Source organism: Hylobates moloch, unplaced genomic scaffold (assembly GCF_009828535.3).
Source record: "Hylobates moloch isolate HMO894 unplaced genomic scaffold, HMol_V3 SCAFFOLD_8, whole genome shotgun sequence".
Lineage (NCBI taxonomy): Eukaryota > Metazoa > Chordata > Mammalia > Primates > Hylobatidae > Hylobates > Hylobates moloch.
Window position 1 is genome coordinate 32,870,745 of NW_026652283.1, and position 16,235 is coordinate 32,886,979.

The 16,235-nt window shown below is 55.9% G+C and overlaps 1 protein-coding gene across 1 annotated transcript in view; it reads right to left on the bottom strand.

Annotated features, from left to right (window-relative positions):
* Positions 1-3,759: 3,759 nt before the first annotated feature.
* Positions 3,760-16,235, bottom strand: part of SDC3 (syndecan 3) — a 38,794-nt gene continuing 26,318 nt past the window's right edge. The window contains exons 2-5 of the mRNA XM_032160002.2: positions 12,907-13,024; positions 10,837-11,450; positions 8,588-8,879; positions 3,760-7,669 (exon numbers count right to left, since the gene is read on the bottom strand). Coding sequence (XP_032015893.1) covers positions 7,503-7,669; positions 8,588-8,879; positions 10,837-11,450; positions 12,907-13,024 — 1,191 coding nt within the window. The 3' untranslated portion in view covers positions 3,760-7,502. The remainder of the gene's footprint in view (positions 7,670-8,587; positions 8,880-10,836; positions 11,451-12,906; positions 13,025-16,235) is intronic.

The window sequence follows — 16,235 nt, forward strand, 5'->3', positions numbered from 1 at the left end:
ACTACAGGGCCCTTATCACATCTAAGAGCACTGACAATGAATCATTAATAGCAAATATTCACTCGGTCACTTGAGCCCAGGAGTTTGAGACCAGCCTGGACAACATGGCAAAACTTTGTCTCTACAAAAAAATACGAAAATTAGTCAGATGTGGTGGTGGGCACCTGTAGTCCCAGCTGTTTGGGAGACTGAGGTGGGAGGATCACCTGAGCCCAGGGAGCTCGAGGCTGCCGCGAGCCATGATCAGACCACTGCACTCCAGCCTGGGCAACAGAATGAGACCCTGTCTCAAAAAAAGAGAAAAAAATATATATATATAAAAAAATATATATATATATGTTTTTACTCATTCACTCAGTGTTCAATTTCCACTTGCTTCATAACTGGAGCATTTAAAAAATATAATGTGTTTGAATCAGGATCTGAATCAGGTTCCCATATTGATTAGTTAACATGTCATTTAAGCTTATCTATAAATTCTCCATCTCTCTCTTTTTTTTGTCTTCCTTATAATTTATGTGTTGGAAAAAACTGGGTTGTTTTTCCTATAGAGTGTCCCACAGTGTGGATTTTGCTGATAGGGCCAACGTGTTTATTGTAAACACATTGTTTATGATAAAATGGGGGTAATAATTGTCTCCAAGAATTAAATAAGATAATGTCTATGAATGAACGATGATAACTGGAAGGCACCCCACAAATGTCGTGTGTTAATGCTTCATTACAGCCTTTCAGTAACACCCTAGTGCTCCTGTTGTTCTGGTGATATAATTGAGGTTCAGAGAAGCTGAGTAACCTGCCCACCCTCACAGCTAGCTCATGGTAGGGAGGAGACAGCAGAATCCCACTGCACCTTCCAATTGCTCTAGGGCTTTGGGATCTACGGTTTGAGCCTCAGTTGCTCCATTTGCAAAAACAAGCCAAGAGACCAGACCAGGGGCTTAAATGAGCTAACGTGATACCTGGCACTTGGCATAGTGCCTCACCCTATTCCTTTTGCTGTCTGCCCTCTCTCATCCCTACTGGTTATCTGGTGGTGATAAACCTAGATCCTCATGTGCCCTAAGCCCACCCTCAGGCCGGCAGAGGCAGGGTGGGTGGCCCTGGAAGCTGAGCACACTCTGTTCTCAGGGAAGCTTGGGCCGGGTGGCTGTGACCTCTTGGGCTGCAGGAAACAATCAGCTATTCTTCCTCCTTCCCTCTTGATTCTGTTGCTCATATCTTGGGTGAGGGGGCCCAGAGGGAAGTGCTCCAACTTCCAGCAGTTCCCAGCCTATCTGTGCCCAAATACGTGGTTTCAGGGCTCTGCCCTTGGCTCTAACAAGCCTAAGTCATAGTTCATACTAGAGCTGACCCTGATAGTTTAATTTCTACCCAAGCTCAGTGTCACTTATTCAATCAATAGGCAGTGTGCTGGGCCCTGCAAATAAGAATAACAGTAATAATGGTAGCAACAACAGCAGTAATAATTGCCCACATTTGTACAGCACCTACTCTATGCCTGCCATAGTTCTAAGCACTATGCATATGAGGCCAGTACTAGTATTGCCCCCATTTTACAAGTGAGGAAACTGAGCACTATGTTTGAATTGCTCACCCAAGGTCACACAGCTAGTCACTGACAGAGCTAGGATTTGAATAAAGGTTTGCCTGGTAAAATGTTGGTGCTGCAAACAGAAGAATGTAAACCCAGCTGCAGATGGGCATGTATGCCATGCTTCATGCCTCCAAATACCAACCTTATTGTCCTCATTTGCCTTCAAGGAAATCAAGGCTCAGAGAGGTAGAGCAATGAGTCTGCTTGACTTCAAGACCATGCTCTTTCTACTCCTCCAAGCTGAAAACAAAATCACATCACTAGAACTCAAAAGAGAAGGGGAGAAAGGTAGGAGGGAGACGGTGGGCTGACAGCACTCAGAAGATGGGGTATTGCCTTCTGAAGCTTCCTGCATGAACAGCCACTCATGCTTGGCTTTGAATCTTGGTAAACCAACCCCTCACAGCATAGCAAGTGTCTAACTGGCCCACTCCTGTAAGGACCTCCCAGTGGCAGGTCTGGCCCCTTCACCCCATTTTATAGCTGTGCAGACTGAGGCTCCAAGGAGTCAAACTGTCTGAGGTCCCACAGTGAGGCCCTGGGCACCATGGCTCTGTCCCTGAACTGCCTAGCAGTGAGGGGCAATCTTGGTGGGGCTTGGAGGTGGCAACTGAGGAAGAATGACACCCCCCCCCCAACAACCATCACCGTCACAGACCAGTGTCATCACAGTCACAAGACTCTGGTTATCAGCTATCTCCCAGATAGACTGTACATCTTCTAGGGAGAGGGGTCGGGGCTGTCGTGGGGACCCCTCGGCTCCCAGTTCCAAGCACAGAGCCAGGCACAGAAACTTCATTGGAGGGAGGGAGGGATGGGTAGGATGGTGTACCAAAGCCAAAGACCTCAGGCTCCAACCCACTCCCAAGGCCAGCAGCGCCCTGCCTATCACATATTAAGAAGAAATTTCTTTCTTTTTTTTTTTTTTTTTTTGAGACAGGGTCTCTGTCACCCAGACTGGAGTGCAATGACGCAATCTGGGCTCACCGCAACCTCTGCCTCCTGGGTTCAAGCGATTCTCCTGCCTCAGTCTCCCAAGTAGCTGGTATTACAGGCACCCGCCACCAAGCCCAGCTAATTTTTGTATTTTTAGTAGAGATGAGGTTTCACCATGTTGGCCAGGCTGGTCTCGAACTCCTGACCTCAAATGATCCACCTGCCTCGGCCACCCAAAGTGATGGGATTACAGGCATGAGCCACCACGCCTGGCCAAGAAGAAGAAATTTCTAGAAGAAATATTTGTAGGACATGTAGAGCTTTCCCTCGAAGGAGGGAATTTTGTGACTGTTACACCCATACCTGGGGGCTGTCCCATTGCAAGGAGCAGAACAATCCCGTGTGCCCCCAGAGCGTGCGAGCACTGGAGACGGGCAACACTGGAGAGACAGATTTCAGGTGAAATTAGGAAGTACTTCCAAATAGGCAGGGTGGCCCACTGGCCCTCGGGACACACCCAGCTGGCTGGGACAGGAGTTATGCCAAGTGGGGGCTGGAAAAGGGATTTCTACACCAAGGAGGGCCCCAAGGCTGGCCCAGCTCTATGACCCTGTGATGTCAGGAGTTGGCCTGTGATTCTGGGTCACATTCTCCCATCCCAAGGTTCTATTCTGTTCCAGCGCCATCATCAGAGCCCCTGTGAGCTACGCATTGACTGTGGCAGGTGCCGTGCTGAGCATTCTACCTCATGCAGTCCTCACACCATTCCACATAGGGGATATTCTGACCCCATTTGACAGATGGGGAAACTGACACTCACAGAGGTCAAGTAGCTTGTCCAGAGTCAGCGCTAGGAAATGGCAACACCTGGACTTGAAAACAGACTTCAGACTTCAAAGCCATCTCGTCTCGGCTGCTCTGATTCTGGTATCCTGTGGTCCCAAGATTTTCTCTGTGGCCTAAAGCCAGAGTTCCCCTGGGAGTGAACCACAGGCCCCTCTCACCACTGCCTGGCCCCTCCCAACCACAGCTCCCATCCCAGCCTCACCGCAGCGGCTCCGTGGCTTCCTGGACACTCTCAACCAACAGCAGCTTTTACCATAATGGTTCCCACGAGGGGCTGTTAGTCCATTTTCCCTGCTTAGTTCGCAATTTCTTTGATGGGGGAAGATGGCTGGGCCCAGGGTGCGGCCATTGGCTGCCCTCCCCTAATGACCATATTTATCTTATACTCTGGACATGGCACATCATTTCAGCTTAATTTTATTTCCTCTTATAAATGGGCACAGCACAGGAAGTGTTAAAAAACAAACAAACAAAAAAAAAACCAAAAACAAAAACAAAACCAGTTCCTTCACAAGGCTGGAACAGGTGAGTACCCACAGTGGGGCAGGCGCCTTGGTCTCTTTTTTCCACTGTCTTTTTCCTTATTTAAGGTTTTGGCCATGAACTCAGGACAGGTACGGTTAATAAACAGGTTACAGGGGAGAGAAGGGGCAGGGAAGGCCTGGGGGAGGGAATGGCAGAGCCCCACCCACCCCAGGCCGGTTCTGTACAGGAGAAAGGACTCACGGGAGGGAGGGACACTGTCTTCAGGGGGCTCTCTGGAGCCACGCCGCCTACGAAAAATATTTACATGCATTTGCCACGCTGAGGCCAGGGTCACTGTGGTGCCAGGCAGGTACCTGGGGGATGCTGGGGCCATCGGCTCTCAGATGGCGACCCCCAGGGCCCAGTCTCGATGCCTCTGTAAATCTGTACAGTTTGCGGGCTTCTATTTACAGGCAAGAGGCCTGGGGAGGCGAGTCCAGGGTTGTAGTTGTTGGGAGAAGAAATCCAGAGAACACAGGAGGCAGCCACTCCTACCCCATGAGGCAGAAGCTCTGCTCCCTGCGTCCGGGGCCCCCACCAGGAGACCTGACAGGCGGCTTTGCCAACCCCAGGGGGGTTTGGCCCACACACCCTAAGCCCTGCCCAGCCCTGGTTGCCACCCACACGCCTCCAGCGATCAAGGGGACCAGTCTTTCAGGCAAGGCCCCCATCTGGCCCCCTGGAGACAGGGTCTGGGCTCTCCAGGTCCTGGCCTGCCTCGTGCTCTGGCAGCCAAGGCCCCAGAAGCTTTCAAGCCACACAGGCTCCCTCTCGTTTGGAACTTGCTGTGCTTCCAGCAAATGCCAAAGACCCTCAGAACACTCCATCACAGGCAGGGGTAGGGCGACATGAGGGCCCTGCACCCACATTGCACCTTGGAGAGCCCTAGCTGGTCCTCACTGAACTCTCCTGGACTGCCTTGCCCCGGTCAGGCCGGCCAGGGCAGATTTGGGCTGGTCAGACTCTTCAACCTCACAAGGATAAAGCCTGGAGATCTGCCTTGGGTCCAGGGCTCCATGAACAAGGCCCCTGGCCTCTTCTCTCAAATGCTAAGGACACAGAGAAGAGAAGCCAGTGCCTGGAGCCCAAGCCCCAAATCAGAAGCCAACCCCTAGGATGTGAGGAGCTAGGCCTGCTGGGGCCACCCCCACCATGGGCTCCAGCCCTACAGAGAACCTGCACCCACTGTTGGGTCTCCCACCCAGGGTCTGGCGTCTTCTGGGGCTGGGGGCCCAAGCCCTTTCTCCTCTATCCTCCCTGGCTTCTCAGCCTTGGCCTGCCCAGGCCGTCTCACCAGAGCTGTGGTCTCCAAGACAGCAGCACCCCAGCGAGCAGGGTAGGGAGGCTGAGCCTTGTGGTCTCTGGCCCCAGGACCCAGCCCTTCTGCTCCAAAGATGACCGAGGCCAACCCACACCCTCTAGATATCGGGGGCCCCTCATGCCCACTCTTCTAAGGCTGGGTCCACCTGGCTTCCTCACAAGCCTCTGGGCCCTGTGAAGGGGGGTTTGGGGACTGAAAGATGGAGCCCAGCCTGGAAAAGGCAGGCTGTGGGATGGCCCCCAGAACCTCCCCCTTCCTGCCGACACACCGCTACCCCTCATCCCGCAGAAATCTGCTGCCAGGGCGTCTTGAAAAGGGCCCTTATTTTATTTCAAATCTGCCTTCCTGACTTGAATCTGGGATGTGGGTGAGGGGTGGGGGTGTGAGTGCCAGCCAATCACAACTCACACCACATCCCTTTGGCTCCAAGAGGCCCCCTGCCAAGCACACCCTCCCCCAAAGATCTGTGACCCCACATTTAAAATACCGATGGAAATAGCCCTACTTGCTAGGTAACAAAAGAAGTAACCCCTCCCCCACTCTCACCTGGTCTCATCCCTCAAACCCTGACCTCAGGGCCTGAGGGATCTGCAGGGGCTGCTTCCAGCCATGGCCCCTGAAGCTGCAGCCAGAACTGTTTGGCCAAATAGGTGAGGGGTGTCCACAGGGAGGGCCTCTGGGCAGGTGGGCTGAGGTTGGCCTGCCAGGCAGAGGGCAGAGGGTGCGGAGGGCCCGCCCTCACAGGCACTTTGGAGACTTGTGTCCTGGGAGGCAGAGTCAGCCCCCTAGCTCAAAGCAGGAAGGGACACAGGGAGATAAAGGAGCCCAACCACATGCCCCCTCCCTGCCCTGGGCCTTCCGTCCTGGGAGACCCAACACCCCCCAACAACCTGGGGTCAAATTTCCTTCCTCAGACTTAGAGGAGCCCCCAGGCTCCCAGCCAGTGGCGGTCTGGCCCCAAACCTCCCCCTTTGCCAGCTGCAGTGGGGAGGAAGCAGGTAGGGGTGAAGCCAGGCCCACCTTCGTCCAATGCCCTAAAAGGGCTGTGGCCCCACACTTTTTCCAAGAAAGGCAAGGGCCTGCCTGTTTCCCTCCAGCATTGAGAGCAGGTCATGTGGAGTGAGAATGTGCATCCACGTGGGATTGTGTCTGACACTGGCTGGGGTTGGTGGCTGCATGGTTGGTGTGGGCACCATGGCATGGGACTGAGTATGACGGGGCAACTTAGGGGGACCCAATATGGGCTGATTGTTCCAACTCAATTCCACCCTCCCCAGTGAGCCTGAAAGCTGGAGACAATGTGTGTGGTGCCAGAGTGTGGGTGTGTTGGGGGTAGGAGGAGGCCACACGGTCACTGTCATGTGACCATGACTAGTGACTTGCATTGCAGTACGTGTCTTGGTGTGTGTAAGTGATGCATGAGGATAAACATTCTTGGAAGGATGTGTGTGTTCTGTGATATGTCTTGATTGGCTGGGCAGTCAGGATTGCGTATGGTTTTGTCATTGCATGCTTTTTGTCTTGTGTGTGACTGCATGAAAATATGTGTGACAGTATGGGCAATGGTGTCTGTGCAGAGTCCCCTCATAGGAGGGACATCAGAGCAGCCCCTCCTCACCAGTGGCTGCCCCAGCACCCTCAGGAAGCTGTTTCTTGGGGGAAGATGCAGAAAGAAATGAAGTCTGGGGTACATGTGTAATTGGCAGGCAAGAGGAGAGATTCAACAACCCCAGAGAGACCAGGACAAAACAGGCTGGTGACAAGGGACACCCTCTCACCCAGGCAGAGAGAGGCCCTGGGATAGGAGCAAGAGGTTGCAGTGTCTAGACGATTTCAAGGGCTGTGTTTACCAAATGTTTGTCCTGGAAACCAGCCTGAGTGCCTCTCTGCCCCAAAAAGGAGATATCAGTGAGCCCTGTGGGTACCAAGTCGGGGCTCAGGCCCATCTCAAGCCCCACCCTTTCTTCCACCACCAGCCAATCAGGAGCTTTCTTCCTCCCATCCATCTGACATGAGGTCCTGAAGCCCCAGACTGGTGGCAGGGATGAGGGGAACAAGAGATGAGCTCATAAGGGCACAGTCTGGGGCAGATGGCAGCAGCCCCTCTTCCTCAGGGAAGATCTGTGTGAGGTTGGCAGCCTGGGCAGACCTTGGGAGGAGGGCAGAGAAGAACTGGGGCCAGGTTCCAGGCCCAGTCCCAGGCTTGGGCTGGTGGGGCCAGGCTGGGGACTGGACAGCAGGGTGGTGTTGAGGCTGCAGGGAGGCACTGTGGCTCCACTAGGCATAGAACTCCTCCTGCTTGTCAGGCTTCTGGTATGTGACGCTCGCCTGCTTGGGTTCCTCCAGCGTGTAGCTGCCCTCATCCTTTTTCTTCATACGATAGATGAGCAGTGTGACCAAGAAGGCAGCAAAGAGGGCGCCCACCACCCCGCCCACAATCACAGCTGTGGAAGAAGAGGGCACAGGTCAAGGCCCAAAGGCAGGGTAGAACCAGGGCAAAGGGTCCTCAGGGGAGGGGGCAGGGTGAGGAGAGGGCTGGGAGTTCCGGATCTGGGTTGGAGTGGAGATGGAGTCAATACTACTACTACCAGCACTGGGTACCATTATAGGCCTTCACTGGCTGCATTCTAATCGCCCAGCACACTAACTCACTGAACCCTGACACCAGCCCTATGAGGGAGGGGTCATCCGAGGGCTTCATCATATTTAAAATGCCATCAGTCAAAAGATGCCCTAGTATTTTATAACTGCTAGGAAAGAAAAAACTCTGCTAACTAAATGTGACATACCCCAATTACAGAAGAGTTAACATGTGAACAGATGTGCCTCTTAGAATTGATTAAGGGCAAAATGACTATCCCCATTCTACTGAAGAAGAGAAGGAATACTGGAGAGGTGAAGTACCTTGCCTTGAGTGCAAAGCCAGGATTTGAACCAGGAGTCCACAGACTCCCTAGATGCGGCCAGGGCAGGTCCACAGGGACGGGGGTCAAAAACTGGGGAAGGTCAAGCTGAAGGATGGGTCAGAGATTAGCATCTAGGAAGTGAGGTCCCAGGGGGTCAGCCACTGTGGCCCAGGAAAGTGGGGATCAAAGTCAGAGTCCACAGAGGGGTCAGAGGACACTGAGGAAAGACCTAGAGATGGACATGAAGTCAGGGTTGGATATTGGGAAGGAGGAAAGTCAGGAGGAGCCAGAAGGCAGGTCCCGGGGGGTTGAGTTCTCAGGTTTCCTTCCTATCTGGCTCCTAGGAAACCACGCCCTGATCTCCTTTCTGAGTTCCTAGAGGCAAACTGAGGCCCAGCCAGCTGTCTCACTCCGGTATCCTCCCAGGCTCCCCTTGGCCCAGACCCCAAGCCTCACCTACGAGCACCTCCTTCCGCTCCAGGATACTCTTCTGAGGCAGCTGAGCAGCTGAGCTGCCCGAGTCGATGGCATTGTCCAGGAGGCCAGGGCCTGGGCGGGCACCCTTGGGCAGTGTCCCAGGTGGAGATGATGGCTTGGCCGCAGCCCCTCCCACAGCTACCACCTCATTGGCTGTGTCTGGTTGTGTGGTCTCTTCTTCTGGCAGCTCGAAGTCTCCGCTGGGCCCCCCACTCACCGGCACCTCTGGCTCATCCTGGATTGTGGTCAGGAAGGTCTCTGGAGTTGGGGTCTGCAGAGAGGGTGGCATGAGCCCAGGACAACCACACATGCATGCATGACCCCCCACCACCATCCTACTGCCCTGGGGGGCTAACACTTGGCACTCCCTACATGCCAGGCACTGTGCTACACACCTTCCCCATGAAGGAGTGTAACAACGCCCCCAGTTTACAGAGCAGGAAGTCAGCTCAGAGTGTAAATGACCTGCCCAAGGACACACAGCTAGTAAGTGGGGGACAGAAGTAAAATTCAGACCCATCCGTCTCCGGAGTCTGTGTTTCTAACACACTGCGTCTGTTCTTGCTCTGGACACATCCTGTCCCCTCATGTCCCCTCCAGCTGCCTTAGTAACAATCCTCAGGGGATTCCTGCCGAGAAGCTGTTTGGGAACTGCTGGGTGCAGCCGCTATGGATGTGGGCCTGGTCCCGGTCCATGCCTAAGGCAGGGGAACATCCTGCAGCCTGGAGGCCAGTCCAGCAGCACAACCTGCAGAATACGATGGCCTCAGGGGCGGGTGTCCTGGAAACCAGCTCAGTGACTGACAATCTCCAGGGCTCCCACCACTCGGAGGCAGGATCAGAGCTGGGAATCGTGAGACCACAGTGGGGGCCGTGGGAGCCATTAGAGCACGGATGTCGCTACTTCAAAGGTGGGCATGGAAAGGCGGGCCTGGTGTCCAGGCTGAAAAGAGGCTGCAGCAGTGCCCCAGTGTACACAGCACGCACGGTGGCTCCTCCAGCAACCTGGGCTCTGTGCACCTTCTCCTGGGCTCCGTGGCCCATCACTGTTTCCCCTTCCTGCTTGGCCAAGTCCGTGTGAAAACCCCAGACTGCCCCAGCTGCTTGAGGAGGCCACGGAAGGGCCTGCATCCTGCTGGAGCTGGCTGGGGAGTCAGACGGACGGACGCTGACCCTGAGGCAGCTCCACGGCCCAAGGGCCTTCCTCAGTGAGGCCGGCTGCAGAGGGCTCTGGCACCCAGTCCATGTTCCCACCTCTCCATCTTACTCAGTGCACCCAGCTGGGACCAGACCACCTCTCTCATGTCCTTGGGATTCATCCATCCCTGGCACTCCTGACATCTTCTTCCTCTTCCCATCAATTCCCCTGCCCCATCCAGAATATCCCAAATGCACACACATGCAGCCCTGGCCCTGCGAGACTGCCCTGCTCTGGCACCAACTGCCTGGGTTCAAATCCTGACTGTCATCACTATCTACGGAGCCTTGGGAAGTGGCTTCACCTCCCCGTGCACCCGCAGTTGCTTGTTTGTAAAATGAGATGACCACAGTGCTGCCTGCGGGGTGGGCATGAGGGCCGGGGCTAACACAGGTAAAGAGCTGAGCACTGAGCCACACCCAGGCAGCCCTCCACAAGGCGAGGGATGCATCCTCATACACCAGCTCTTAACCACCCTCAGACCCATGATAATAACAACCGTGATGACGACAGCAGCTGAGAATCCACTGGCTGTGCCATCACCAGGCGCTGTTCTAAGCACTGTGGATGTCAGGAGATTTCATGCTCACAATGAAATGATACACGTTCTATTGTTTTCTCCTTTCCGTAGGTGAGGAAGCGGAGGTATAGAGAGGATCAGGGACTGGCCTGAGGTCCTGTGACTAGGAAGTGGCAGTGGAAGGGTTCTAATCCAGCTGCCAGACCGCGGAGTTAATGCTGCCAACTGAAACACTCAGCCTGGCCCCCCTTGTCACCAAAGCACACGTTCACCCAATTCTTTCCCCAGCAATGTCCCATCCCATTAGGATCCAACCACCCCAGCCCTCGTTTTCTGTCACTCTTCCCTCCCTATCCGATCTCTGCCCTTTGGTCCTGCCCCTCGCCCCCACTTTGTCTGGCTCATCTCTATAGCCTCCTGGTCCTCAGTCCTGTCCAGCTCCATCCTCCTCATCCCTCCCCTGACCCACCCTCCTCCGCCCTCCTCCCTGTCCCTTCTCAACACCCTCACCTGAGCCACCTCTGTGGGTCCAGGGGCAGTGGTCCCCAGGGGCAGGGTGCTCCTCTCAGGAATGTCAGGCTCCTGGGTGGTGGCCGGCCTGGGAAGGGCTCTTGGCCGGGAGGTAGCTGTGCTGACCAGCCTGGGTGTTGGGGCCTCGGTGTCCAAGACAGCCGCCGTGGTGGGCGGGGAGGGCGCCTCGGGGGTAGTGGCCCGTGCTGTGGCCACTGTGGTCAGTGGAAGAGGCAGAAGCCTCCGTACGCCGGTGGTCCTTATAACAGCAGTGGTGGCCGTAAAAGGGGGTGCTGCAGGGGTGCTGGGGGCGGCAGTGGCCACGGTGGCAGGCACTGTGGCCACAGTTGGGGCCCCTGTGGTTGCAGCAGCGGTGGTAGCCATGGTAGTGGAGACGGTGGTGGCTCTCTGGCTGGGCTCTTCCGGGACTTCTGTCACCACCAGGGGGCTGGTGGCTGGCTCCGGGGTGGGGCGCTCAGAGGGGAGCTCTTCAAATGGTGTGCCCACAGGCCGGATGTTCGTGGTGGGCAGCACCGCGGGTGTGGTGGACACCGCCAGGGCTACATCTGGGCTGAAGCGCACGGCTGTCTCAATGCCCGACTCCTGCTCGAAGTCTGAGGGGGTGGGGGAGAGGAAGAGAGCTAGGGAGCTGGGTGGTTGTGAGGGGCATGAGGACCCCAGGTAAGCAATGGCCATCGAGATTAGGTCCCCCAACCCCCTCTCTTTGCCCAATTTTCCCAGAAAAGATCAGAGAAAGGAGGAAGGCACAGTCCGGCTAGAGGCGGCCGGTTGCTGATGTTCCCCAACTTCTCTCTGCCAAGTCAAAAATTCTGGGGGCCGCCTCTCCCGGGAAGCCTTCCTTGACTATTCCTGCCCACCCAGCCTACAGTTTCTATGAGGTTGAATCCAGGCAGCAGCAACTGAGAGGCTACTGGCTGCAAAACTTGCTGGGGCTTGCAGGGGAACACAGGAGTGGCATTCTGGGAAGAGTCAGACCCCAAAGGCACCCCTACCACAAGCTCAAGGCAGGGGTGGTACACTAAGGGCTTCCCCCAGAGGCAGAGGCAGAGGGTAAGAGAGAGAAGAAGCCCTCGAGGCAGGGAAACTGCTTGAGCAATCTGGCTGACGCAAAGCCAGGACAGTGAAGGAACTTGGGAGGAAATGAGACAGGGGGGTGGGGGATGGGGGAGGGAGAAGCCACAGCCAGCTCCTGGGCTCAGAACCAGGCAGGAGGAAGGGGAGCCAGGGAACTTTGCGAATAGAGATGTGACCCAACAGAAACGGGTTTTACAAAGATTAATTTGAAAGAGGCTCAAAGGACTTGGCTAAGGAGGGGAGACCAGAGGCAAGGGCTGTGGGGAGCCAGCTCTGTGGCATGCAGACCCCGTACCATCTCCTCAGATGCCAGCCCGTGCCCTCACTGGGCCCAGTCTCAGCTGCCTTCTTTTTGCTACCATTTTGAGAGCTCCTCCTCTGTGCTAGACCCCAACTTCCTATCCCAAACCCTCCTAGAGGCACTGAGAGGAAGTCGTATTTCTCACCATCCACAGGTGAAAATACAGGAATTCAGGGAGGTGGAGCACCGAGGGGGGCACAGTTGCTACATGGCAGAGTGGGGTTCCCAGTGCCCTTCTCTCCCGAGATTCTGCTAGATCCAGCTGACCTGGCTCCCCTTCCCCAGGGCGGGGCCATCCCGGGCACTACTTGAAGCACCTGCCTGTGTCATCACTGCCCTAACCCCACCATTGGCCACAGCTTATTGCACCTGAGGGGACCCCCGGAACCAAGCAACGTCTGCAGAGAGAGCCACATAGCACACACAGAGATGCAGATGTGGGACCCTGGAGAGCTGGACATTCTGGGCCCTGAGGTCCTCCCAGGCCTTGTTCCATCCCCAGGAGGATGTTCTGCCCTTCTTGTTCTGGGGATCCAGAGCAAGAAGAACTTGCCTGACCCATACAGTAAATGCCCCCTGCCTCACTGAAGCAAGCCCTCTGTGGGCTCCTCAGAGCTGGGGCTGGATACAGACTGGTCACTGCCCCCAGGCAGAGGTAGGGAGGGGGTACTTACAGCCCGAACCCGACCCCGAGTAGAGGTCATCCAGTTCATCATCGGGAAAGGAGTCATCGTCCCCAGAGCCCTCCAGGTCCACCGGCCTCTCGAAGTTCTCGCTGCGCCAGCGCTGGGCCTAGGGAAGGTAGAGGTGGACACAGGGCTCGGCACCCGAGACTGGCAGCCTGGGTGAGCCCAGAAGGGCGACAGGTGCCCTTGTGGGCTAAGTGACATCCACGTGGGTGACAGAGATCTTGTGTCTACCCTGAAGGAAAGTGCACGTGTGTGAATAATTCACAGGGCAGGGGTGGGGCGGGGCAGGTCACCTGGGGTCCCATCCCAGAAGGCTTTCAGTGTCTGGCTGATGACTTTCTCTTAGAAACTGGTCATTTTTCATCTTGACTGCACATCTGAATATTGTGAAAACTAAATTCAGTGGTTCAGTAGGTCTGGGGTGGTCTCTGAGCAGCTGCAATGTTGGGCTGGCTGTGGGGAGCCCTGGGGCATGTGTGAGCAGAGGAGGGCTGGACTAGCCCTGCATTTGGGGCCCAGCCTCTCACCCCCTGCCACTGATGGGCCCCCTTCTGGAGTTGATACAGAGCCAGAGTGAGGATCTCCATCCTGTCTTCACATCCCCAGCCTCAACCACCTGCTCCAGGGCCCTGCCCAGCCAAGCCAGGGCAGGGAGCCAGGAGGTGCCCCCTCACCAAATGCACACACACACATAGTCTCAAAGTAATGAATTAATCAGTATTTACTTTCTACCAGTGAGTCATGGAGTGGAACAATTAGTGTAATTGCTCCCGTGACGAATTGCTGGGTCTTCCTCCTTTTTAGACATTCTAGGAGCTCAGAGCAGTAGGGCCCAACTTTTCCCCAGCTCCCCTCTGCCCAGAAAGACAAATACCCAGGGTGGAGGAGCTAGAGCTCCCCATGCCACTCCCCTCCACAACCTGAGCCAGCCAACCCGGAGGCCCTGCTCCCTCCAGCTCTCTGGCAAGCAGCCTGATGTCACACAGAAGAATGGGGACTGAGCAGGGACCCAGGCTCCAGCTCCTGCCCCTGCCCAGGGCTGTCTTCACTGTCTGTCTATCCTTCCCAGCAGGCTGGGCAGTGGCTGGGAGCCCTTTAGCTGGTGGGACAAGGGATACTAAGAGGTCTGTGGTCCCTGGAAGCCCCCAGCTGAGGTAAATGTGGGTGGCAAAACAAGGGAGTCCCCAAGATTCCTCAGTGACCAGTGCCACTTAGCCCCTAACTTCCTGCTCCAAGAAAAGCCTGTACAAACCCAAAGACGTACCCCCAAGCCACATAGACCCTTGAAATGACACACCCCAGAGACACAGCACATGCACAGACACACACTGACACATGCTCACCTAAAAGCAGCCACAGAGGGCTCAGCGTGTCAGCATGCCTGGGGGTAAAAACAGCCACTCACACGGGGCAGGAGGAGCCGGGCCTGCCATGCAGCTCTGAGCTCAGAGACAAGCATCGAGCCTCCTGGAAACCCATCAGCCTCCACTCAGGTAGCGCTCACCTAGATACTATTCATCCCCAGCTCAGTAGCCATCGACATGACAACCGTTACCATGACGACCATCTTCTCCATGCTAAGGACCAGGAGCTGCAGCTCCCCACAGAGATGGGGGGGTGCAGGAGAGGGAGAGATCACGGGGGAACTGAGAGGATGACAGGGAGTGGGGAGGCAGAGACAGAGACGGTGACAGAGAGGTGAGGACTGAGGGAGGCCGGGGGCAGAGGGGCAGAGACGGGGAGGGTGGGCTGGGGGGTACGAGAGAGGGAGAGAAGGCAAGGGTGGGAGGCAGAGGGGAGAACTCACACATCCTAATTTAACCTCATGCTGATGAGGCAAGGCTGGGGAAGGGGCCGCCTCAGTAATTTTCCAAACCTCCTTCCAAGAGTACATTCTTTCCGAACAGCAAGCACCCCCAATGGCAGGGCTTGCAGGGGGAGGAACGGCCCAGTCACCCCTGAGCCCACCTGGGATGCTCAGCGGGAACTAAATGCGAGGACACCTGCGACCTGCAGGCACGGGCGCTGGCACTCAGTGAGGCCCTCTCAGGAACACTACAGAGGGGGTGCTGGTAGCTGCAACTCCCAGAGGGGACAGAGAAACGGGGGTTGGGGAACGGAGCCTGGGAGGCAGCAGGGAAAGCCTTAGGAGTCACAGAATGCCTGAGGAGGAGGGTGACAAGCAGCCTTTGACCCCCAAACGACCTCCGCATTTGCATAATCCATCATAATGAGCATAATTATCCATGCCATTCCCTTAAAGGAGAACTGAATCCAAAAGCCCCAGCACGCTGCCAGCTTCTCCTTGACCCTCACTGTGCCCCCTCCAGGTAAACACAACCCCCCCATGCCTGATAGGAGGCTTCCATACCCCCAAGACATGGGTGCACGCACGCACACTCACACACGACAGCCCAACATCCTCATGCATATACATTCTCCTGCATGTACTATGCACCTCAATGGATACACACACACACACACTATTAAGTGCAATGTTTGCCCACACCAATCTGTATACTCACCACAGCCTATAGGCAATACAGCCCCGCCCACACCAGCACACACTCACCCATCTACTTCACCCCTAGCTGCATGTACACACGCCCTAGGGTACTCACAGACACACACACACTCCTCTCCTCACCACACACCCCACAGATGCCCCCGACAAACCTCAGCACATTCTCCTGACCCCACGCACCACACTCACCTCACTAAGGCCCACGACACGGACCCACCGCCATGGTCACATGTTCCCTAAACACACATCGCTCCTAGACATCATCCTCGGCAGGTGCATCCACTGACTCAGACACGTACCTCACAACTCGAATACAACCTTTCCTCTCGGCTGCACCCCCACACACAGCGAGCGTGCCCGGCGGAAGCACAGAACCCTCTGCTTCCGGCCACCACTGATCTCGGGAGGGGACACCCGAGCGGCCCATGAAGGCCTGAGCATCAGGTCCCAGGGGAGCCGCTGAGCATTCCCAGGGCACTCTAGAGACCCCTGCCCGCTGCTGCTGAGGGCCTGCCCCAGGCCAGGTGCTGGGAGCATGTTACCTGTGCAGCCTCCTTTAAGCATCACCACTGCCCAGGGTTTTATCATCCCCATTCCACAGATGCAGGAACTGAGGCAGGGGTTAGAACCCAGGCATGAGGACTCTGTCTCTGAAACCCTTGTCCTGGACATTCCTGGGCCACCCCCAGACCCATTGCTCGTCCAGGGCTGAATTCATACATCTGTGCCCCGCAGCTGCCCCTCACCCCCTGCATGACATCAACTCAGCAACGCCCACAGCTGTCCACGC